Source organism: Bombus terrestris, chromosome 10, assembly GCF_910591885.1.
Source record: "Bombus terrestris chromosome 10, iyBomTerr1.2, whole genome shotgun sequence".
Classification (NCBI taxonomy): Eukaryota; Metazoa; Arthropoda; class Insecta; order Hymenoptera; family Apidae; genus Bombus; species Bombus terrestris.
In genome coordinates this window covers 14,068,834-14,093,860 of record NC_063278.1, presented here as the reverse complement: position 1 = coordinate 14,093,860, position 25,027 = coordinate 14,068,834, and the positions used below count along the sequence as shown (strand labels likewise).

The window sequence follows — 25,027 nt, the reverse complement described above, 5'->3', positions numbered from 1 at the left end:
ATTCTTAAATCTATCAGATGGAAAGTTGATGCGTCTGGGAAGTTATTAATCAATTGTCTAAATAACTGTATCCAAAATCCACATGTGCTTCTCCTCGTTCTTTTTAACTTTTTCATTGTAAATCTCATACCAGCTTGTGGAAATATATAAATGAAAATTTATTTAGGACTGTTAAGATTTATAACTGTCACGATGATACACGAATCATTAATATATTTGCTATTTCATTCTTCTATTATATATTATTCATTCGCAGTCATTAATCAATGGGCACATAATTATGTCTTAGATTTACTCGTGATATACTCCTTGCTCTTTTACCTTTTTATTGGGAAGCCTGTGCGAGCACACGATAAACTATAAATGGTTTAGCTTTATATCTGCCACGACGATATATGAATCATTAATGTGTTTGTTATTCCAAAATCCGCCATATGGGAAGTTGGGGAGTTTGGGAAGTTATTAATCAATAAATAAATAATTATATCCGAAATCCACGTGTGCTTCTCCTCGCTCTTTAACCTTTTCATCGTGAAGCTCTCACGAGCTTGTAGAAAACAACAAATTAAAATTTATTTCGATCCATTAAGATTTACAATCGTCACCACGATACTCGAATGAATAAAACGTTTGTTACTTCAAAATCTACCGTATGAGCAGTTATTAATCAGCAGATAAACAATTACATGCAAAATCCACGCGTGCTTCTCCTCGCTCTTTAACCTTTTCATCGTGAAGCTCTCACGAGCTTGTAGAAAACAACAAAATAAAATTTATTTAGATCCATTAAGATTTATAATTGTCACCACGATACTCGAATGAATAAAACGTTTGTTACTTCAAAATCTACCGTATGGGCGGTTATTAATCAATAGGTGAATAATTATATTTATAAAATTCATATGAAACAATATTTCTTAAAAATTTTCCAACGTAGTTTTATTGCAGCACATCGTCGTTTTAATTCACAGTGAAAAAGATTGACACGTTGCCTGACACTGTGGGTCGTGGGTGAACCACGTTACTAAATTCTTTAGAATCGTTAAAATAAAACAAATTTCACGTACTAAGAAATCTCCTACGATATGAATCGCTCAAACGACATTATCAGAGACAAAGTGCATAAAAGCATTATAATATTTTGCAAGAATGAAACGTTATGGCGTAGTATATTTCAATCCATCGTGGCTCTACCTATTCCAATATATTTCAATGTATTTATTCCATCTCATATTTCGATCTATTCGAACAAAGTGCGTAAAATTCGCGAGACAGTGAACGTGTTCAGTCCTCGTTGCTGTGTGCAACATCCTCTTCACTTGACGGACAGCCTAGGGACTTGACCGCGATGACTATGAGTCATTCTTCGTATGCATACCCTTGGCGAGTAATTCTATTGTTCAGATTACGTTTTATGGGTTTCTTGGCGGGCGTCTTGTTTACGTGTAAGTGGTGCGTTACGACAATCTGATTCGACGCATCGTACGCTGATATCGATCAGAGCTGAAGTAACCGATGCGGCTTGGAAATGAATTGATATCGATTAAACAAGAAACAGTGGTTGATGCGAAGACCGCATGAACTGTTTCGCGGATTACGTCATTAAGAATTCGAATATTATCTCTCGAGATTTCTCGAGGTAAATATAATCTAAATTTACTTAGTTATTATCTAAATTTAATTTGTTATTTAATTGAAATTTGACTTAAATTTGAGATATTTTTTGACGCCAGGAAAATACAATTGGGTCGAAAATAATCGAAAGGACGTAGCAGAAAGAAAACCACCTTTTTGCCGATATAACGCTAATTTACTTTTTCTTCGCTCTACCAATATATTATTTATTTGACTGGAAATGTTCTCTTTGTTCTCTCTTTAAGTCGCTTGTGTAGAGGTAATTTAGAACTATTCCGCCACTTGTTATTTATTTAACCGGAGTATTTCTCAAGTTTCAAGCGCAGTTGTGGTTCTTCCAGCTGTTTCTTGAGTTGGAAGAACCAATAATTGCCGGATAACGTAACGCTATTTCTACTTTCATTCTTGCTCTGATATTGCTTCTTCAAACTAAATCCACTTCTCCGGAACTTTAAGTTTAATCATACCGAGCAAATCACCTAACTTTTCTACTAACATTTTCAAATTTTTTTGTATCCCTTTCTATCTAGTACAAGTAATTTTTTCAACAGAAGCTCAGGTGCTGAGACGACTACTTTCTGAGCAATCTGATTCCTTACGAAAATTAGTCGTTTCTTCTTGATATAATTTTGTGAAACTTTCATCAATTAATTCGTATACACAGAATTTCTTTCATTATCACAAATATTCCAGTAAACAGTATTTCCTTGATTAAAACGGTTTAAAAAATCAAATGGTTAAAAACAAACGGAACGTGGCTTTAGATTGTAAATTGCAGGAGATTGTAAGACGTTAACGTTAATGAAAAACGTCGTAAGGGAAGATAGTTTATATCATGCGTGGTACATCTCTGAGAATTTAAAAATATGATGTTAAAGAAAACGGACTGTGGAAAATTTATAATGTGGATGAAACGTTTGGTATCTTTGAGAACTCGTATATTTCAATCAGGCGTGTTATTTGTTAGTTTTACAATGGGCAGTTTAAAAACGTTAAAACTTAAATATTTTTAAGTTTTTCGTATATCTAGTTGTATAACGATTGACGTTCCATGAACAAAAATGACCATGTGTATCAACGTTATGCGTAAATAGCTTCCCGAAAATACAATAAAAATATTTCTTTAGTATCAACATGATAGTCAACTAGACTTTATGATCATGTATTACAGTATCTTCTTATGTTCTTTTTATGCCCTTTTTATTTGGTTGAATATAATTTTATTTCGCGAGCAACCCGCTGAATTATTGTATATTTTATTTCAAAAATAGTTCATTTCATTCAGCTAAATAAAAAATATTTTCCTACATTTTCGTGTATTCGTATCGATATAGTATATTGAAATACAATCCTAAATGCATTGTGTTTCCTTTCTCAGTAATATTCTTCTGCGTACGGTATCACTGTGTATAATATTGTTTTATTATAACTACATACAGTGTGAAATATTTTTGAGATAATCATTAGGATAAATCTGATCTGTGGAAAATTTTTATTCCACTTTCGGTAAAAACTGTCTTTTTCATTTTTCCCGCGATACACGTTGCCTTTCACGTTTCACGCTTCGTTATCAAATATTCGTAACAGTATGAAACTACAAACTTGATTGCGGATATATAAAGATTGAATGTACTTTCCGCTGCATTTCATATTCTCTATAATTTTATTTATTATAATATTATTGAAAGAAATGTACAAATCATCTTGTTCATTCTTGAAAATATGGAGAAATTGAGATGCGTTCAATTTTAAATATAAGAAAACAGTGACTGTGTTTAATATAATTTTTCTGGCAAAATATAATTATATTTGTATATCCGATGATTCCAGTTATAATTAGCGTTTATGAATCAGGTTTATAAATCGAAAATTTCATTGAAAATTCAAACTTAATTTAAAAGTGTGTTCCAAGTGTTCCAAGTGTTACTCAAGATCTACGTAATAAAAATTGCTGATACGTGGCATTCATATAGCAAACCATTTCTTTTGTATGTATTCGTAGAGAGTGTAAAAAATGGGATGAAAACTTGTCTTTTTATAGAACGCGTCAGTACTTCGAGAAGCAATTTAGGATTAATTTAATTAGGTCACTAGTTCAGTAGCGTTTCGCAGTTACGACTACGTAAAAATTTTTATTATATGTTTTAAAAATATATATTTTATCTCTAAATTTGCAAACACATTTCCTCTTTAATGTGCTATACTAATACTGAATTTATTTACAAAGTTACAAAACGTCATGTTTTTACAGCACGTTACAATTCTTCGATATACATTTATTTCTCTACAATATCGATATTATCATTGTTACAAACTTTTAGTGACAAAAATATTACATAACGCACATATACAGATAAAAAATATGTCATCATTAGCATATTTGTACTTTACGTTATTATTAATATACCTTTGCTTCAAATATTCGTAAATTACGATACAAGAGAGTGAAATCCATGGTTTTATTCTTGAAAATTTAACGTGAGAGGTTTGATTTTACTTATATTTTCATGAACGTAATAACCGAGGAAAAGATATTTTTGCGGATTATTTATTTTATTCTATATATTATATTATATTTCATATATTATTTATTATATTTTTATTATATATTTTGGTATCGTAACTAAATATTCCTGGAATATGATACAACAGACGAGTAATCGATAAATCAATAGGGAAATAAATTAAAAACATATTCTATTACAGAAAATTTAGCCTACCATGTAACAATAACTTGATTGACGCGAAAATAAAAGAACCGAATTAAATGGCACCTAATGAAAAGAATAACAAATATTCATTTCTTCTCTCTTTTTATTTTCTTCTTCAAATCAATTACGCGCACAGTAATGGTTTTCGTTCGTGTGGAGACAGACAATAAAATATACCAAAATTTATAAATAGTGTGGAAGTACATAGTCGATTTTGCACGGCCAGAACGTGTCTGTGAAACGTATGCAGCAACATACGTAGGTGTTGCAAGTGGGTAGTGCAGGAGAATTTTATTGAAAGGGACATACGGTACGCAAATTCGTTTTGCCTCTTTGTTGAATTGATCACAGCGTAGTTTATTGTATTTTCTTCTGCCTACGACCTGTCATTCTTCGAGAAATTTTCTAATCCTTTCTCGTCTATCTTCTCGATTGAGCTGCAAACATTATATTATCTATCATTTTTTATATTAAATATTTCGTTGTATATCGCAGTATGATAAATTCTTGCAAGAATGTAAACACGTCAACGCTATAGGTGAACAAATATAATAAGTCACTTTTCAGGAGAATCGCTTTAAAATTTAATATACACATAACACTATCGACGAGTAGTTCCACGGCAAATAATTTTATTATCTGAGTTTGCTATTGAGTATATATTTTTATATGTAATTATATACAATATATGTAAATTCTATAGAATTAAAACTGTCTGCTAACCGACATTTTTCACTTTTCCCTTGTTTTATCGCTAGTCACTTGCTGAATAGAATAGATGACAAGAGAAGAACAGTAATTTGGGACATAGAAAATCGATTTTCGATTTCCCAGGTAAAATTTACAGTAGATTTGTTATTAACTGTTATTGTATTTAATTTAATTATTCCTAAAATAAACTCGATTTTCTAGAATCGATTGTCTCATTTATCCTAAGGATTTACGTTATTACATATATATATAATAAATAGTATTTTTTGTCACTTTCTTGAACATTGAAAGAAGTCAATAGCGTTAGTTATTTGCAAATTATTGTTAATTACGTTGAGCTATTACAACAACTAAATTCCATTATTCGTTTCTTTGTAAACGTCGGATTTATTACACATTTTCGAGTATATGAATTATGACTGTGAATATCAAAAGTCAGGAAACCTTAAAACAAAATAGTAATTGAAACAAAAGCATTTTATGTTATCGATATAAAATAATACCTGATATCTTTATGTAAATTCAAATTCAAAAAGGGAATAGAGTAAAGGTCGACTCATCTTTTTATGTACTTTGGAAAACGTTGTTTAACTTAATTTTAATTTAACTTCAATTTCGTTGAAAACAGACTTTTAGTATAATTTTTACACGAGATCCAGAACAAAGCTATTAAATTTTATTCAATGAACTTCTCCAAAATTACATTTGACATGTGCGTACAACAGAAAAAATCTCTGTCATTCGTTGAACGATCTAACTTCTCGGGTGGTAGATAATTCTTTCCGATAATTAAAACTAATTGCGTCATAGAAGTGAAATTGCTGGTCGTAATTTGTAAAGTACGGTACGCGATTACCACCTGGGCGAGGTAAAGTTCGTAATAACAGGTGTTAGCTACAGCTGGCTCGAGAAATGACGACAATAAACCAGACGCGCTACATCTAGCAGAGCCACTTGCATTCAGAAAGATAATTGTAGCGATAGAGGAAGCTCGCTATACGCTCGATATAAAGAGCTTAACTATCTCCCGTTCGATATTATCATTTTTTATGGATTAATCTCGTTGTGGTATTAGGATAATATCAACGAATTAAGATCGGTTGTGGACCATTAGCAATTTTATAATTACGCTCCACGCGTCCTATTTCAAATTAGCTGTTTAAAATTTAGAGTAAACTCCGTAATAAGATTCTGGAAATTTTATTAACAGCGTTAATTTACTAACACAGTTTTATTAACAGTCTAAATAAACGAATTATTTATTTTGCATACTCATGATTGTAAAAGGACAGAAAATGCAGTAAAAAGTATATTACTGTAATATTTTAGGATAGCGTGCCCAAATGTTGTCCCCCAAAAACCTCAGTATTTATCCAAAACTAAATCAATTTTTTAATCTGAAAAGATTTATTTAATTACCTTGAGTGCTTAGTATCAAAGATTTATAATCAATGTTTTATAAAAGTTCAAAGAAACAGAGTAAAAAATATGCGTGTAAAAGGATGCGTCTTTCAGTTGTTAAGAAAAAAGCGTTTCTAACTTGTTCCCCTTAGTTTTGGTGAGAAAATGTTTATATTAGTCGTTTCTCATGCGCTCGAAATATGTTCGTAGGAAATATGAAATAAAACAAATCTCACGATCTATATAAAAATCACATAGAAATTTGTTAGCTTGTGATATAGATGTCCGCAGCTCGTAGCATCGTCTGAAGCACGCGGAGCATCTAATCCATTTTTCTTCTCTCGTATCGTTCGAAAATTGATTGCCACGTATAAAACATTCCACATTTTCATCTTCTTCGCTTTCTCTCGATGACTCTCTTTCGAATTTCTTTTCATCGTCCACGTCCCCAATTTCTAAAACATTTTTTAATATAATTGCTAATACTAATATATATGATAGATAAGTAACAGAACGAGATGGCTACTTTGGAATATGAAAATAGGAGCAATATGCCAAGCGTCGCCAAAAATAAATTCTAGAATCACGTACTTTAGATGTTGAGATACGACTTCGAATATTAAGACGTAACCTAGTGACGAATTCCTTCGTTTTTGCTGTCACTGAACTAGCGGAATTTCTATTTTAAATTCCAATTGCCACGTACAGGCGGGAACACTTAACAAGAAAAATTCATCAGCGAACGAAATTTGGGCCCCTTAAACACATCGCTTTTTATGTGAATAAATGTAGTTAATTTATTATAATAAATGAAATACATGGTATTAACGTGATACTCATATTATTGAATGGTTACATGCGGGTTGTGTGAGTATGGCAGAGATAGTTTAGACAGGAAGGTCGTCGAGACTCGTGTTGCAGGAATTTATTAATATTTTATATTTATTATACAAATAAACGTCTAATTCTTTATCGTCAATATTTCTACATTATATGTTTAAACAGAGAAATGTAGTTTTTAAAAATAACGTGAATAATATCATTGTATTATTGCTTGTGTTCTAAGATTACATGTTACTTAATATCCTTAAGTATGTTGGTTACAATGTACTGTCTTTTTATTAATTGAAATTTGTGAAATCTAATACGATACGTCATTTCAGGAACTAAATTTCAGTATAGAAATTAAAAATTATATACTTGTCCATACGTGTTGTACTTATTAAGAGAATTTCTCCTGACTTGCCTTTCGAAAAATTTACATAATTTCTTCTATCAATAACATCTGTGCATGTCTTTATACAATTTACCACAAATGATGCATAAATTACTTCACGGCATAAAAAGCTGTTGAGATCTGAATAATTACACGCTCAACTCATAGATTTTGTAATAGAAAATGATAAACAAGAAATATCGCTAAGTAAAAAACCTATTTCTTCCAAGCAAGGATCCTATAAATATGAAAATTCTGAGGGGAAATTTGTTACTATTCATGACATTTCTCATGAAAATTGCCTTGTGTTTGTTCAAGCTCCTCCTTTATATATTAAGGAAAAATATTATAATAAGATGCTTGAGCTAACAACCTCAAAATAGAGGCAACGTACACATACCGAGATTCTATTTAGGTAAGATTAACATAAATGCGTGTATATTTTACAAAAAGCTATTTTGTTCTGTCGTATGCGATGATTCAACTGGTCAGTCGGTTGGTAATTTAATTTCGCTAAAATAATTTAACTTAGCATTAGTGTTCTGCTATATTTCTAATAGTTTTCTATTAAGTTTACTGTTATATTTCTTATCACTCGATTCCACGTATAAATTATTTTTTATTATTATTTGAAAATAAAAAAGGGCGATTCTACAAAATCGAATTCAAAGTTTGCACAGCCTTCTCGCAGTTTCCTATTTAATTCATCCTGGATATTTTTCAATAGAAAATAACTTACAGAAGAACATAATTCATATCTCATTACTTGGTAACTGTTGCAATCATTAAACAAAAATTTTATTCCATCGATAGATAAACTTTGTCTCATAAACTGGGCCAATTGTTACTTTTTTATATGATAATCTAATTACAAAATAATCTAATATGCCTCTAAACGTGGCTATATGTACGCGTTTGCATTGCTGACATTCTTTCGTGTACCAACAACGCTTTCTATCACAATTTGGTGACGGCGGGACAAGTTTTATCGTGGATAACACGTCAGCTTTGAATAAAAGACAATTGTACTTGCTTTATTGCGGAGGAATCGGCATTCCGAAACTCACGCGTTAGTGTCGTGCAAGAGTTTGGAGCAGATCATGCTCCACGTTATCAAACGACGATTGATTCTGCCGGAAACCAAACCGAGTAATTTCACTGTTGACTAATTGCTTAATTTTATCACACGGATACACAAGTAATATTTAGTCCTCGAGAAACAAATGATTTACTTTTATAAATTAATTCATCTGACAAAAATGCGACAGATAATGGTAAAATGCAAGGAAAATTTAAAAAACAACAGCGTTTGTAATATCGTCGCTTGTCTACGCTTTTCGGTCTACGCTGTTGATCAATGTGCAGCATCCTACAGCAGAGTATTAAAAATGCAAGGTAAGACAAAATGCTGCATAATTGGATGGTCTTTTTTAAAATTTTTAACACGTTCCTAAGATTATACTTTTTACCGTTTATTATTGTCTGACGAGCCCAGAAACTTGACATCAACCACATTTCGCTTTGATTTACAGCATAAAGTGTAAAGGGTTTGCGGTTTATAGCTAAAACTGCCAATCACTGAGTAACTTTTTCCACGACAGTTTGCTGTAATACTTCAACCGTGTACCATTAATCGCCACATTCTCGTGCATTTTAATTTTGTCATTTCCTTCTCTTCTTCTTCTTCATAATAATGACTAATAACATTCTATAGCAATATCAATAATATCCTAATTATATTATAGTGTATCTAGTTATCATACAGCGTGTAGTAGCTGTATTATCTTGTTATAGAAATATTAAGAAGATTATTTAATTTTGTTCTTCTTCGGTCTTGTACCAGAAATATCATCAAGACTATTATTCAATTTCGTTCTTATTCACATTCATATAATTACGTCGAGTTTAATGTTATTATACAAGTTGACACGTTGGCAGCTAAATATTTTACCACGACCAAAATAAGATACTTTTCGTAGAAATAAATTTCATAAATTTCTAACAAATCGTCAACAATGCAAATATGACATTGTCAGAGAAAAAGCGCGCAAGCACAGTACAATGTTTTGCAGAAATTAAATTTTACCGTGCGATATAGTTCGCCGTATCAGGCCACGATATACAAAATTTACTTTAAACAAGCTGCTTAAAATTCATCGTAAGAAACGGCCATTTGTGTACAAACCGCAGGTTCATTTTCTTGCGGAGAAACGCGAGAGGAAAGGAATACGGACGAAAGGCGATTAATACAACGGAAGCGACATCGCAAACATTTCTCGCTGCAAGTAGGTCAGGTTTGCTTTTAACACATAAGTAAGTGGTTAAATGCTTGGTCGCTTTTTATTAAGATCGAGAGCTTTCCCAATCGCTCATCTATAGACTCACCGGCGATTATGTAACGTTCAATTTCGTTCTGTCACTGCGATGGTCTAATCGTTGAACATAGGCGAGTTCCATTTGACATAATATTATTAAACTATGAAATTGCTATTAAAGAACGACGAATGATAAACGATAGTTTATAAATACGATAAATGTAGATTGATAAAAGAATAATAGAAAAATATCGTCCGCATCGTATGAATCGTTCGACTATCAGAAAATTCAAACTACCAAAGAGACGAATACGAAAGATACGTCATATTTTTTGTACGTTAAAAATTTCTTTGTTTTTTAATACTTTGATCATTTTCTTTCTTCATTTTTGTCGCGTTTTAAACACGTTTCCTATCTCTGTTTTGTTACGTTGTTACGTTGTATAATGTATGAACTTGAATAATTTAGGCGAGTGATTTATTTTTTAATAACAAGAAATTGATCGGAATAATTTAGTAACGCTTTGTAGCTTTTGGAACACTTGTTGTTCTCATTATCCCTTCAATCATTTTTCTACGTTATGCCATGTTATCTTGTTGAATATTGCCGGTTCCGAGGCAAGATAACACGAAAGTTATGAATAATTTATGCCGGAAATTTATTACGTCAAGATATAATCGTGTACCTGCATAATCGAAAAATATGTGCAAGCCACTCGTCGCTTAAGCGGAATCTCTGCTCTAAACGAATTTTGTTCTGTATTTTTTTCTCAAAACTAGACAAACAAGTCTTTGCTTATTCCAAACACAAAATATTTGCGTACTTGGAAATGCGATAATTCCCCAAAGATTATGCTGCTATACCTCTCGACATAGTTAAATAACGAGTCACTTAGCAGAGATAAATCACTGATCTACCACAATCAGAAATCGTTTTCCATTGCTGTGTTCAAAAAGCATATTATTCTGATCGTTCGCTCAAAGTTTGTATCTTTATCTCATCAAATTATCGCTGAAAGGGCTAAGATCAATTTTCCCACTGCTAATATCGCAGACAGTGGATCACGAAATTATTTGAATATTTACCGTAGAAAATTGTTATATTTTTCATTTATATTTTATATCTCGTATATGCAATATAATATATTTTGAAATTTCAACACTGTAATAAGAAACGACTGTGATTATAATGGCAAAATTTGGAAGCAATTTGAAAACGTATATAGGAATTACAAGATATTTATATACTCACTATATATATACAAAAATAAAATTTAGCAAAGAAATTAATTCAACACATTTGTGGCCATTTTAGAAATACAATCAATGTCAAAAATGGTCCCATTGAATATTTAGCTTTGATAACCCACCGCCGAAAATATGGGTCGTCCAAATGGGGTCCAGATGAAATTTTCGTCGTTCAATTTCCCCGAAACGAAGTTGTCAGACCCCATGGTTTCCACGCCTAAAAAAGCTTACGCTTACAAGTCTTCGATCGCCCAAATATCATTTACTTGGTTCAATTCAGTTCTGAATATCATGGGGGGTAAAGCGAGCACTGTGTTAAAGTTAGCGACTCGTATTGCCACCCACGCCAGTTTCTTGCTAAGTGAATTTTTTTATATGCAAATTCTTTTTATTCCGATATATATATTTATCTCTCGTATGTATGAGGAGTGGCCAACAAGTAGATCGCGATTGATCGGTCGATAGCAAGACGATTTTTGGTCGACCATAGCCGATTGGACGACATAGTCGTGACTCATAGAAACAAACGGTAGTGGCTCCTTTAGTATAGTATATAATATATAATAATATATAATAGGATATATAGTAACTATAAATATTATTAATAAAATATCATGTTGGTTTAATACCGCCTTCTCCATTATCGCTTATTAGTACACAAGACACGTGTTTGAATGTATTAAATGTCCAGATTTTAGTAGGTAGATCGCGACATATTTTTAAGAAAAATTGAAAATCAAGATCGTATATATATAATGAAATTGGCCTTGGTATCTCATATGAATTCTGTGTTTTTTCATACATTAGTAAGTATGAGATACGGAACCTTTCTTTTTCGACGCGTATCCTGGATCATTTTCCAATAATAAATAATTATCTGAAAAATCCCGCACACTTAGATCTCGAAATAATTATACTTTTTTGAAATTTGGTCAATTTCATTCGTCTCTTCGAAAGATCATAATCTTGCGTGTAAAATCCTACAATAACTTTTCTAAATATTTGTTTAACACGTTCACGCCGGCGCGTACCACCGGTGGCTCACGCTCGAGTCTCCCGTCAGACGGCGTGCACCACCGGTGGCTCACACTTGAATGTTCCATTAAACGATGCGTATTATCAAAAATGTAGTTTGCTTAGTAACTAGAAAAATTACCATATAGTTAAAAATTTAAACAATTTATTTAACGTTTATTAATTGAAAAAAGTAAGATTTATTTAAAAACATAACAATTCAATATTATAAGCTTATTGTAAACATAAATACGAGCGCCGCCCCACGGCGAGAAACACAAATAGCAGCACTGGTGTGAATGTGTTAACACGAAACTATGTACCTTCAAACAAATTTCCATCTATCCGTAATTTTCCGTCAAATCTTCGTTCTTATCGCAGTAAGATCTAAACATCTTGTTATGGTATCGCTCGTGTAGTAAATTAAAGACTATGATAAGTACCTCGGAATTTTTTTAAATATTTTTCAAAGTCTAAAACTGTATAAAATCAGGCCAAGAGCTGAAAGATCCATAATACCGACCGCGTTAGTGAAAAACCATACTGGCGGCAGAAAATTAATACGTATATTGCATATGTATGTCAGCGTCGATTTCTCTATGAAGGAGATTCACATGTCGAGGTCGACGCGTCGTACACTCGTTGATTTATTCCCAAGAGTATCGTATAGCCGATAGCCCGAGTCATAAATGTGCCATCAGGGTTTAGGCTGATAGCGGCGCATACTCTTCACGAGTATCGTGGTTCTAAGAGTCGCGGATGTTATAGTTTCAGAGTAGCAACAGAGTGTTGTTCGATGCTCACCGTCGTCCACATGCGCAGAGCCGATGATTCGAAGACACTCGAAGTCACGGTGCCTCGTGAAACGTGGAAAACGACAAAGATTTCCTACTGACAATTAGAAGGATCTGGTTACGCAATGGGCAGGCTGATGAACAGTTTTTTTTATTATTATTTAATTTGTACTTTATAATTTGTCCAGCTGGACATTTGGTAAATTTTTCAAAAATAACATGTGGATGACTACCCCCAGCGGGATACCATCTTCGAGTTTGACTATTTTATTTCTTTAGTGAAGTCAGTGGAGTGTTTTCTTTTTAGTCTTCTTTCTATATGAGTTTTGCTCGCTTCAGCAGCCAGCTGGTTTGGATGTGTTGCCATTCTTTCCTTGTATTTTTCAGCATACCTGCCGATTTCTTCTTTGACCGTTGGTATTTTTAAGTCTTTGCGTATATCCTCGTTTCTGACATACCATGGAGCGTTGACTATTGTTTTCAGTATCTTGCATTGTAGCGAGTTTATTTATGTGGCTTACTGCTGCTGCTATCTCCCATAGCGGTATTCTGTACGTCCAGATTGGTTTTATTATCGTTTTGTAGATTTTTAGTTTATTTTCTATGCTGAGTTTAGAGTATGAACAGAGATGATACGAACTTCTACTTGTGAATCACGTTCGTTTCCAACCACGATGACTTTACACAGCGAACTGTGATTTTTGCTGATCGCTTCTGATCGGCGAAGAGCATCTGTTCTCTGCGCGCGTCACATAACTCGTATATTTTATATCAACAATATCGAGTGAATATTACGACTTTGAAATCGAGAGGAAGAGTTAGTATTTTACTCTTTAACACGTTGACTGCCACGCGTGTTTTCAAAGAAATCTCCGTCAGGCCACGCGTGCAGCAGTACCAAGTGTTCTCTGCTAGGTGCTCCCATCGATATTTTAGTAATGCGAGTCGTTCATGTGTTGGTCTCAAGAATGATCTTTCGTTTCGTTTGTTCGCAACATTAAAACCACTAGCTGTTGTTGAATATAACAAAGAAAAGTGTGGTATAGATTATTTCGACCAAATGGTTTTTTATGCCACCACAATTAGAAAAGGAATCAAATGGTACAGAAAACTTGACATTCAACTCCTTCTGGGAATTTTTGTTGTAAACGCTTTGACGGTTTACAAAATTGCAACGAGGAAGAACATAAATATTAGAGTATTTAGACAATTATTAGTTGCAAAATGATTAGGGTTGTCTGAAAATACAAAAAATCCTTGTCTTCGACGGAGTCGGCATAATATCACCGTTCGGAAAAATGATTCCGGAAAAAGCATTAGACGCGCATGCAAACTATGTTATGCAAATAAAAGACGTCGAATGGACCGAACAAAGGCACAAAAGAATTTGAAGAAAACAACTTATTGTTCAAATTGTCCCGATCAACCTCAGTTATGTATAGAATGTTTTAAAGTTTTACATTATTATTAAATAATTTTTTAATAAACCATTTTCGTGTTACTTTTATAACAATTCAACAGTTTTATTATTATGGGATATCTTCTCAAATACCTATGACGATCCTTCGCAAGTAGTCAAATAAGCAACACCCGAATATGGGTTTCGCAGCCTGACCAGAAACTTTGCTGCCACCCGAATACGGGTGTCGTGGCAGTCGACGTATTAAAACACTTATGCGAGATAGAGAAAAGAAAATTGAATTCTTTTTCGTCTTTTGATTCTTTGCACTCGGCATATCTTTATTTCCTTACCATTTCTTTCTTCTTTTTTTTTCATACAGTGTGAAGGCGAATCTTCAAGGAAACATATATTTTTTAAAAATGTGTAACTTATGTAATTTTGTGCTGTATCTATAATCACCAGTGATGTCTTTGTGTTCCTTTAAAAGTGACAGCCGGTTGCTTAATATTAAATAAATTTGTGTTTTATGCAGGAAACGTACTCTTAGACTTACATTATATCTTTGTGCAAATTATATCGAAACGTTCTATAAAAAATAATTCAATGAAGATGGAGAATTAAAATCACAGTGAGCAAATTCGATCAAGATAAATAAATCACGATCACGGTCGTCGATGAAGTTATATCACGACCGTGATCGTGAATTTGCGGCCGCTGTGACAAATCGCTGTTAGCGATTTTGCACGCCATCTCTACTGGTGACATCCACTGCATAAACAGCTCTCGAAACTCATATACCGAATTTACCGAATATCCAGCTGGACAAATTGTAAAGTATAAATTAAATAATAATAGAAAAAAAATGTATCGAAGCCTGGAGAAGATCGTTCGAAAATTTGACAACAATTAAAAATCAACATGAGAGATAAGAAGCTCGTCATTTTGCACACTTGTCCGACAAAAACAGGAACGAAGAAAACGTAATAAATCTCGCGATATCGCCGCTCATTTTCAAAATTCGACCGAAGATTCTGAACAAGCAAATTTTAATTGACAATTTAAATACAGGCAAAGAACTATGTAGCGTTGCTAACATTCAATGTCGGAGCAACGTTAAAACCAAATTCGAACAAAGAAGAGAGCGCATCTATCGTTTAATTACTCTGATAGTAATTTGTTAAAATACACTGTCGGTCGTACGCAACACCAACCGTGAAAGGGTTAATATCCGCAGTTTAATCTCCGCTTTCATCATCACCTTTTAGTTTTATTTTTTACCAGTTTTACGACTGAGTAGTTGAATCATCGATAGAAGTAAAATAATTGTCTCGACGGGAAAGCTTCTTCCTTCGATTTCCACGAAATTGATTACACGACTATCGAATGGATCGAATTAAAAATCTTAACAAACCGAGATTGTATTTGTATCGATATTCCCACAATCAGCCACGGTTGACCAGCGATAGATTCTACCTCGAACCGAGGTATCTGATCTTGTAATGGAACGAACTTATTGAGGTATAAGGACTTCGATGATAGTGGAAGAACGATACAGACTGTTATATACATCTCGGTTCTGTTTGTATCAAAGAAATCCTCATTCCAGGATTTTGCCCACCCTCGTTCGAGTGGTTTTCCAATACGCGGAACTTGAAGCGTATTTCTTCGGCTCTTATTGCGCAGCCGATCCGCTCGATACGATGCTATCGACTTATTGGGCGAGCCATCGTTTGCTCTCCTTCGTTTTCTCGTCGTTTTTTTTTTTTGGCGAAAACTTTCTATGGTCGGGAACGCGAAGAATGGAAAGTCGTGTTGGGTCGGACAGATCGCGAGTACCATGGGAAAGTAATAGATTACGTTTTTATTCTACTTTGGCAGCTTGAAAAATAATAATAGAGGAGATGTGTATTATTATGGTAATGTCAAACTATATCAGGTTGTTTGAAAAGTTTGTTTCGTCTTGTAAGGGAATAATAGATGTACATTTGTTCTGTTGGAACAAAATGGATCATAAAATGGATTGAATAAAATTATAAAAAGTAATAAAAATGCTATGCATCTATCATTTCGTTATAAAACGAAAGAAACTTTTCGGACGACCCAATGCTATTTTATAACTGTCTGTAAAAGCGTTAAGAGCAAAGCAGCGAATTAATGTAATAAAATAAACGCGATATTATCGAGAAACGTAGAGATAAAGTGACTTACTTAATAAGTGTTTAATAATAACAGACACTTTACGGTAGTAGACTACATAAATCATAGTGCTAGAAATGTTTCTACATCATCAATCTTCGTGAAACTGTAGAATCTAGGTTGGAGATATATAGAGATGTTAGTTTGAATGATAATAAAAAGTTGTATAGTATAGCGATAGTAGAAAGGCGAATAATAGTAAAAGAAAGTATGAAGCAAATCTTTTGGATTTCTCTTTGGACTGCACGTCATAAGGCAGAGCTCGGTAATGTAAATTGATTGAGAACAAATCGCAAGTGAAAATATTGATAAAATGAAAACTAACGTGACAGTACTTACTATCTTAATATTTCTAAGTCAGAAAGACTTGCAACTGTACTTACTTTACACGACGATGTCTAAAATTAATGTATGATATGAATGTTTGAAAACGTGATAAATCATGCATCTAATTATAACGTAATTATACGTAATTACGTAATAGGTAAATACGTAATTATACGTAATTATAATTGACAAATTTATTCGCGAACAATTTTAATTTTCACTCGGTCGACTTCACAACAAGACAAATATTATACATTCCGCTTATTAATTCACCATTAACATCATTGTACATTTTCAATGTATTTCAAATATTATTGTCGTGAATGGAATAAAGTGTCTGGATAAACCATATTAACCAGTACAATTAAACTATCTTATAACACATTATGTTGTAATAATAATAACAGCAATGTTTATTTATAACAATGATGTTATCAAAATGTTTACGCATTTTTGGGAAATTTAAGGTTCCAAGAATTTACAGAGCACGTGTAACACGTACTGTAAAAATATTTATGATATTCAAAGTAGACCTCTCGCTATTATATTTAGTAGACGAAACAAATTTCTACCTAAATTCCATTTCTCTGATTACGTTGGTAAAAAATATGAAATTCCATTGAACATCCGCAGCGCAATTATAAGACTTTAATTTATTCGCATAATTACCCAGTCGTATATGTTTCACACACATTTTGAAATCTTAGAAACCTATGCTTCGATCTTATAATAATATAGTTATTATAACTTAATTAATATTATAATGTAACAAGTTTTAATTTTTTCACGCGTCTATTTTTTGAATGAGGGAAACTAAAATGGTATTTTAAATGACTTAAAAATTAGTAGCAGCTGTGTATGTACGATACGATGAGAATTTGTTTAAATCTGCTGTGTGGGCACACACTAGAATGTTGTATACACGAGTGAACATACTTTTGTTGATTGCCCAGGCGAAGCTTCACTGTGTGGTCCTCGAGTGTATTGAGAAGGAAATCTCAGCCACGCTCGCGTGGGGTCATCCACATCTATCTTCCCTCAACTTTTATCGTTCTCTGAAGAAGGCACATGGGAGTTTGAATCTGCTCGTTCTCGGAATAACGCCAATATACATATTTTTCCCAGACTAGGATTTTCATCACCTTCTTTGCTGTAGTTTTCCTACAACCGATTGTATGCAGAAATATATTGCATTCAAATTAACATGCAGCTGGTTTTTAATTTAAATCTGAGTTTTAAAAGCTACTACAGTCGGCTTTCGATCTATTCCTCCGGTTATTTAACTGTTTTTTAAACTATTGAAAATGCAAATGAACGATATTGTAGAAATTATTAACAAAATTTTAATTTACGTCAAAACTTCTTACAAGTCACACTTCGTCGCAATTTCTAGTATTTTTTATGTTAACAAAATTTTGATTTACGTCAAAGCTTCTTATAAATTACAATTTCTCGGAATCTCTAGCATTTTTAACATAAAGAAAATTTTGATTGACGTCAAAATTTCTTATAAATCACAATTCCTCGCAATCTTTAGCATTTTTAACATTAATAAAATTTTAATTTACGTCGAAACTTATTACAAATCACAATTCCTCGCAATCTCTAGCATTTTTAATATTTAAATTAATTGTGGTTTAAATATCTCCTCTGCTTATTGTTGGTAGATAATATTTACAAAATTTGTTGAAATTAAGAACTGTATCACCTGTTCCATTTCAACATTTTACGACACCACGCGTTTCCAAATAATAAAAGGACGAAACTTAACTGTCTCTATAATAAATATAAAACGACAGTATGGATCGACAGTAAAACAAAAATAATGTAGAAAAGGAAAGAAATTGTGACTTGTCAAAGTACTACAAAGTATGTGCAAGCGAGCATAAAAATTCTTAGAAAAATTAATTTTTGCTACGTCAAAACCATTTCGCATAATTGAATCTGTATTTCTACACGAACGAAGCGATACGATTGTTGAGTAATATTGACACAATACAAATTATGCGCGTGAGATATATTTAACGCGTGAAATAGTAACAAATATAAACTGTATTTAATACACAACATTTCGCAGCAGTGATTAGTTTCACTTCGCATTTTGAACGATAAAGAATTTAGTACAGAAAGTGGATAAACTGTTTTTATTTAAAAATATGACTAATAATTTAATTAATTTAAGTTTTTAATAATTTAATACGATTCAATTTTTGTGTTGTAAATAAAACAAGTCGTTGGTAATATTGATGAAATATCAATAAATACCAGTTTCACCTTTAAATCGCATATTGTACTATTGAAAATAACCAAGTTAATTAAAAATCTTTTCAATTATAGAAATTCATATTTTCTGAACTATACGAGCTAAAAGAAATAAAAAATAGATATGAAAATTTCTACGACGAATAAGTTGAAATTTAATATCAATTCTCGCACATAGCATAAAAACAACTGTGCCAGTGTAAAATATTGTGCCATGTTTACCTACAAATGTTACTTCAATTATATACTTTTTCATATTTTAACATCCAGCTGTTCTCTTTGTTAATTATATCCAAAATAATTCAACCCGGCGCGTTTCCCCTTGAAATTAAAACAAGATTAAGTTAATTAGCAATTTGTTGCCATAGTATTACTATTCCCACCATCCCCATATTATTAATAATATTTCTTTTGTATTTACAATAAACAAAAGCAACAAAGCCAAAAGATATTTCTTTGAAAAAAGGTAACTCGTTATTTTCCGTGGTATATTAATAAAAGTACACGGTAGCTGAGCTGGAAAATAATATTTCTCGAAAGATTGTTTGAATTAATTCGACAAATATAATACGCGTGATCAAAATGTGAAGAAAATGGTAATTAATGGTAATGCTGTCTCGCTGAAATAATTACGAGGCTTTTCGCGATTCTCCAACTAAAACGCAGGAAAGAAACAGGTCGCAAGCCATTAAAGCTCAAGCCCTCATCCGAGTTACACGGAAGGCTTGGCCTTTGTTAGCGATAAGTGGAGGTTTCGCGGTGAACGCCAACAACCACTCTTGCTACCGTTCACCACGACCACCAGCAGCGTTTCACATTCTACGTTAGGCGAAAACCTTCGACCTTCTACGGTCAAGGTCGCTCGCACGCTCGCGCGCCTCGTCTCCACTTCCTACGTTAGGGAAATTTTGCAACTTGCCGAGCAGACGTTTTATTGGCAAGCACTCCGCATAACGAGGAACACGATATCGTAAAATTAGCACGTTGCGATACTTTTTATGAATAATTTATGGCTGCGAATTATCCAGAGCGCGCAACTAGAACGCACGCGGATAATACTTCGTATGCAGTTCGTAACGCGAGTTGTTTGCCAGCTTTTACCTGTGATTTTTGGCCAGCTTTTGCCTCTGATTTTTGCCAGCTTTTGTCTCTGATTTTTATAATAACGTATCTCTACGCAGCTGCTGGTGATTTTTGTTTTTTGATTTTTTCTTTTTTTTAGCGTAAAATAAAGTAGTTTCTAACTTGAAAAAATATCTTTGCTACTATGCTGTTCTACAATTCTACAGTTCTACAGTTCTACAGTTTGGCTAACTTCGTTTCAAAAGGATTGGCTTTTAGTTTATTTATTTTCCATATGTAGGCAACTCCTTTTACAGGTTTATTATCAATTATTTTGGAAAAATTTAATTCATTACCGGGTAATAAATTATATCACCAAATTCGTGTTTCTCCTTCGATTATTGTAATAAAGTTTTAATTAACAAGGGAATTTGATATCACGTTGAATACGCTTCCCTATTTTAGCCACCATATTGCTTTGAACACAAAATAATTATCGCGATTACTCTTGAAATTAACTGCACATTATTCGCATCACTTTATTGTAACTAAATAATTCATCAGTAATATATCCAATTTGCTTTATTACGTTGCTGTTCTTAAAAATATTAACTCTAACATGTCCTCTCCAACATTGTTAAATCCATATTTATGTGGTTTACACCTTTAACGTGAAAACAAAATATTCCAACATTCTTATTTTTATTATCTCAGTTTCATTCGGTTTTTAAATTTATTCAATTCATATGCGTTATTTCTACGATAAAATATTCTTGTGAATAGACTTGGATATGCTTTTGTTAAAATTTTGTCGCGTGGAAAATATTCCTGTCGAATCTATAAATATATATATATATATATATATTTTTTTTTTTGAGGCGTTTTTTTATCAGAGTTGTTGACGCCTTGCACAGATGCCTCCCGTCGAAAACAGGCACACCATGTGTCCACATACCAATCAACGGTAATTAAAAAGTCCGTTAGTTCAGATGTCATATATATGTTCATTGTATTCCGAATCTACAATCCGAAAAATAAATGTATGATAAATGTTAATACGTCAACAAGCATATAAAATACTATTGACATTTCCGGCGGTTCTGCTGACTCTAAAACTAATGACACGCTTAATTAAAATATTAGAATTCTCGAAAATCGCACGTGTTTTATCCGTTTCGTAAACTTGACGCAAATCGTTGGTTTTATTGGGTTGGCAACTAAGTGATTGTGGAATTTATCATTACCACCTAATGACAAAATCCGCAATCATTTAGTTGCCAATCCAATAATAAGCAGAAAAGGTCAGCGTGACCATTCTCAGAACAAAGTTAGGCAAAGTCGAAATACAATATCTAAAAAGCAATTAGTTTGATAATATGTCATTTTATTTGGTTTATTCTTACGATTATAATTATATGACAATTATTTTATTATTTATTTGAATAAATATGACCTGAAATAATTTCTGATTCTGTCAACTGTATCAGAAACACAAATGTCATTGTGAAGGTAATTGAGATGAGGAGAATTTTCACATAGCGAATGCTGCGATATTATAAAACACAATTCTGTGAATTCAAACTTGTTATACGTATTTTAATAATATCTATGTATATATCTGCTATACATTTGTATTATGTTAACGTAACTTAATCCAACAAAGATTTACAAGAAGCTTTCTGGTGTAGAACGCGCAGCCTCGAGTCGAGTCTGGACTTCAGATCTCATCAAAAGGGATTTTATTTCAACTAGAATTTCAATTAGTACTGAAATTAAATTATTTGTTATTTTACTTAAAATTGCCAATCAAAATGAACATTCGTGTTTAGGAATGATTTATTTCATTTTGCTATGAAAAATGAAAGTAACAAATTAGTTTAACACTAGAACTACCGATAGTTAACACGAAGCTATTTCTATCAAAGCCAGTCAAAATGACTGGTCTTTAAAAAAATACGTATTAATAGAATATTTATTACTTTCTTGCGGAAGAAATTCCATGTTATGTAGTACATTTTTGATATTATTAATCCATCTAGGATCTCTAAATTAAGGATTAACACATTTATAAAATTATAGAACCAGTCATTTTGACTGGTGCGGCATTTCTAGCGATTTAGCGATCGATCTGGAATTTTCCTGATAACTGATATCGTCATATCGAATGATACGCAATAAAAATTTTCGAAACGTGTGGGAAATTATACAAAACGAGGAAACTGATTAATTGGGGTTCGATAAACAAATTGCAACACCCTTTTACACTTTGACAAATACCAGTCACTTTGACTGGTATTTGTATAAGTAACTTTGATACAAAATTATTTTCGATTTGAATACATAAGAAACAAAATAAAATTCATCATATTATTCTTTTAGTTATCGTTACGAAAGTCATTACATTATTGCAGAAAAAAATATAACATAAACTAGGAATTTCAAAATAAAATTGTAAAACCAGTCAATTTGACTGGTGTAGTAGATCTAGTGTTAAACAATTATTTATTCCAAATCCTTATTCTTCCTTCCTATTTTAACTCTAAAATTTCCAAACCATTCAAAACGATCGGCATCAGATTTTTGGTTTTTGCGATTGTATTGTGAAAACGTGCAAATGCCTTTGACAACGTTATTGTTCGCTCTTATTCACCACAACCATATGTCCGCGTATAACGCGGTATATTATTTTCATGGTGTTCGATATTGCTTCGGAGGTACATGCTCGCCAACACAATTTTATCAATATGTATCTTACAGATTAATTGATCAAGTGTTCCTAAATAAACGCTCGAAGCGTACATCTCGTATGTCAAAGCGCTACACTAAATAGAGCAGCCGCCCAGACGCTCTAAATCCTGTGCAATGCTAATGTATACAGTGAAATTGCTATCACCTGCATAGTACTATCGATCAACGTATTTGTTCACAGGCTTGTCGGGCAACGATGTTAGCGGTTGGTCGAAAATCCCCTGCCTGAAGGGACGTTCCTCCAGCAAAGGTGGAAACGCATCTTCCGGTGCACATGGCGGTCCGCCACAATGTCCACATTCTGTGTTAAGCAGCACTCGTAGTTCAGTCAGCAGTTCGCCATTGAGCCCATGCCCAACACCTATGCCATTTTTGGTCACCTCGGGCTCGGTTAGGTGAGTTTCAATCTGCCCTATTTATTCACCAAATTTATTTACTTATTTAATCCTTGTAAAAGATTATATTATTCCACCACTTACAGAACAATTTTTATGAAATTCTTTAACTTTGATATGCGATAGCTCTGAAGAAAGATTAGTAAAAAAAAGCGTTATAAATGCGTGAGAAACAAAGACACAGAGCAAAAATTAATTATTCGTCTTCTCATTTCATTGGTGTTTTACCATTTGATTTGACACACGAGCGTCACATTCACTTTATCTTATTAATGGACCTTGCTTAATTTATTATCTGTTAATAGACTGCAGATTTTTAATAAATTTGAAGATGCAAAAATCCACAAATTGCATATAATGTACAAGACATGTAAAATATTCAAAGTAGGGTACACTTTATAGGTTTCAGCGAACGAAACAAATTCTTGTGCAGGTTTTGTTCATAAAAATAGAAAATTGTATAAAAATCCGTAGTCTAGTTATCAGTGACTACATTATAATACACAATCACGTTAACAATAAATTATAACACAACAACAATAATAATAATACACAGGTAAAATAGAGAAGCACAATATACATCTCGCTTGCTTTATGTTAGTTTCGGTTGAAGTAAAAGATTCTAATACTCTGTGTTCGAATATCTAACACTACACGAGATTTCTTCTGCAACTAATTACATTATCTACTGAATTATTCGTTAGCTTGAACTTGTAAATTCGATTACGTGCATTAAAATGTTTGCTGCAAGTGGAATAAAGATATCAGCAGACTCTTTTAATCACCCGCTAATTTGGATCATAATGTCAGTAATGCGCAACAGGCGCGTCATTCTTTTGTTCGGCTCGAGTCATGCTTCAGGGATTGTAGTAACGTTTGAACGAATTCCGACCGAATTATTAGCGTACCGTGTCTAATGATTCCATCGGGGATCTACCAGTTGCTTTGGATAAACACATTACGAAATGTTTGAATTATTTGATGTGTAGCTGGAAACTAAACGTTTTTGATAGTTCAGAGAAGCCGTGAAGTCTTATTTTCTTCTTCATTTTTACGATACCGCAGGAAATTGTTTCCTGCTTACAAATTAGCGTTCAATTATTGTACTAACGTGAGAATTTTGTTGTTAAAAATAATCCACCTGAGAGATATTTTGTTAGCAGAACAGAGCTCTAAGACTTGAAGCTTTGTCCTTTGTTTAATAAAACGTGTACTCCATCGCGACACTCCATTTTTGGCAATGAAATGTTTTTTCTATCACAGTATTCATATGCATCTCATAGAGGATTTTGTTATTACAAGTTGATTTTATTGCAAATTTATCATAAGAATCTTGACGAATTTTTATCGATATCAGCTTTGCAATAATATTTCTGTTATATATGTTATCTAGCATTAATTATAATCCACCTGAAAATGTTACTAAAAATATCTTCTTAGCAAAACATTAAGCAGACTTCAAATTTTGTTTTTTATTTAAACACAGACTCCATTGCTACACCCCATTGTTGTCGATGGAATGTTTTTTCTATAATAATATTCACATACATCTCGTAAAGGATTTTGCTATTATAACTTATTTTTACGGTA

The 25,027-nt window shown here is 32.7% G+C and overlaps 1 protein-coding gene across 8 annotated transcripts in view; it reads left to right on the top strand.

Moving 5' to 3' along the window:
- The window catches only part of LOC100647047, a 201,296-nt gene that overhangs the window by 126,592 nt on the left and 49,677 nt on the right, over positions 1-25,027 (top strand). For all 8 annotated transcript variants that reach the window (XR_007225345.1, XM_048409145.1, XM_048409143.1 and 5 more), the window contains exon 4: positions 23,224-23,437. Coding sequence is in view for 7 of the 8 variants with exons in the window: in XM_048409145.1 (XP_048265102.1) it covers positions 23,224-23,437 (214 nt within the window). In the remaining variant the exon portion in view is untranslated. The remainder of the gene's footprint in view (positions 1-23,223; positions 23,438-25,027) is intronic.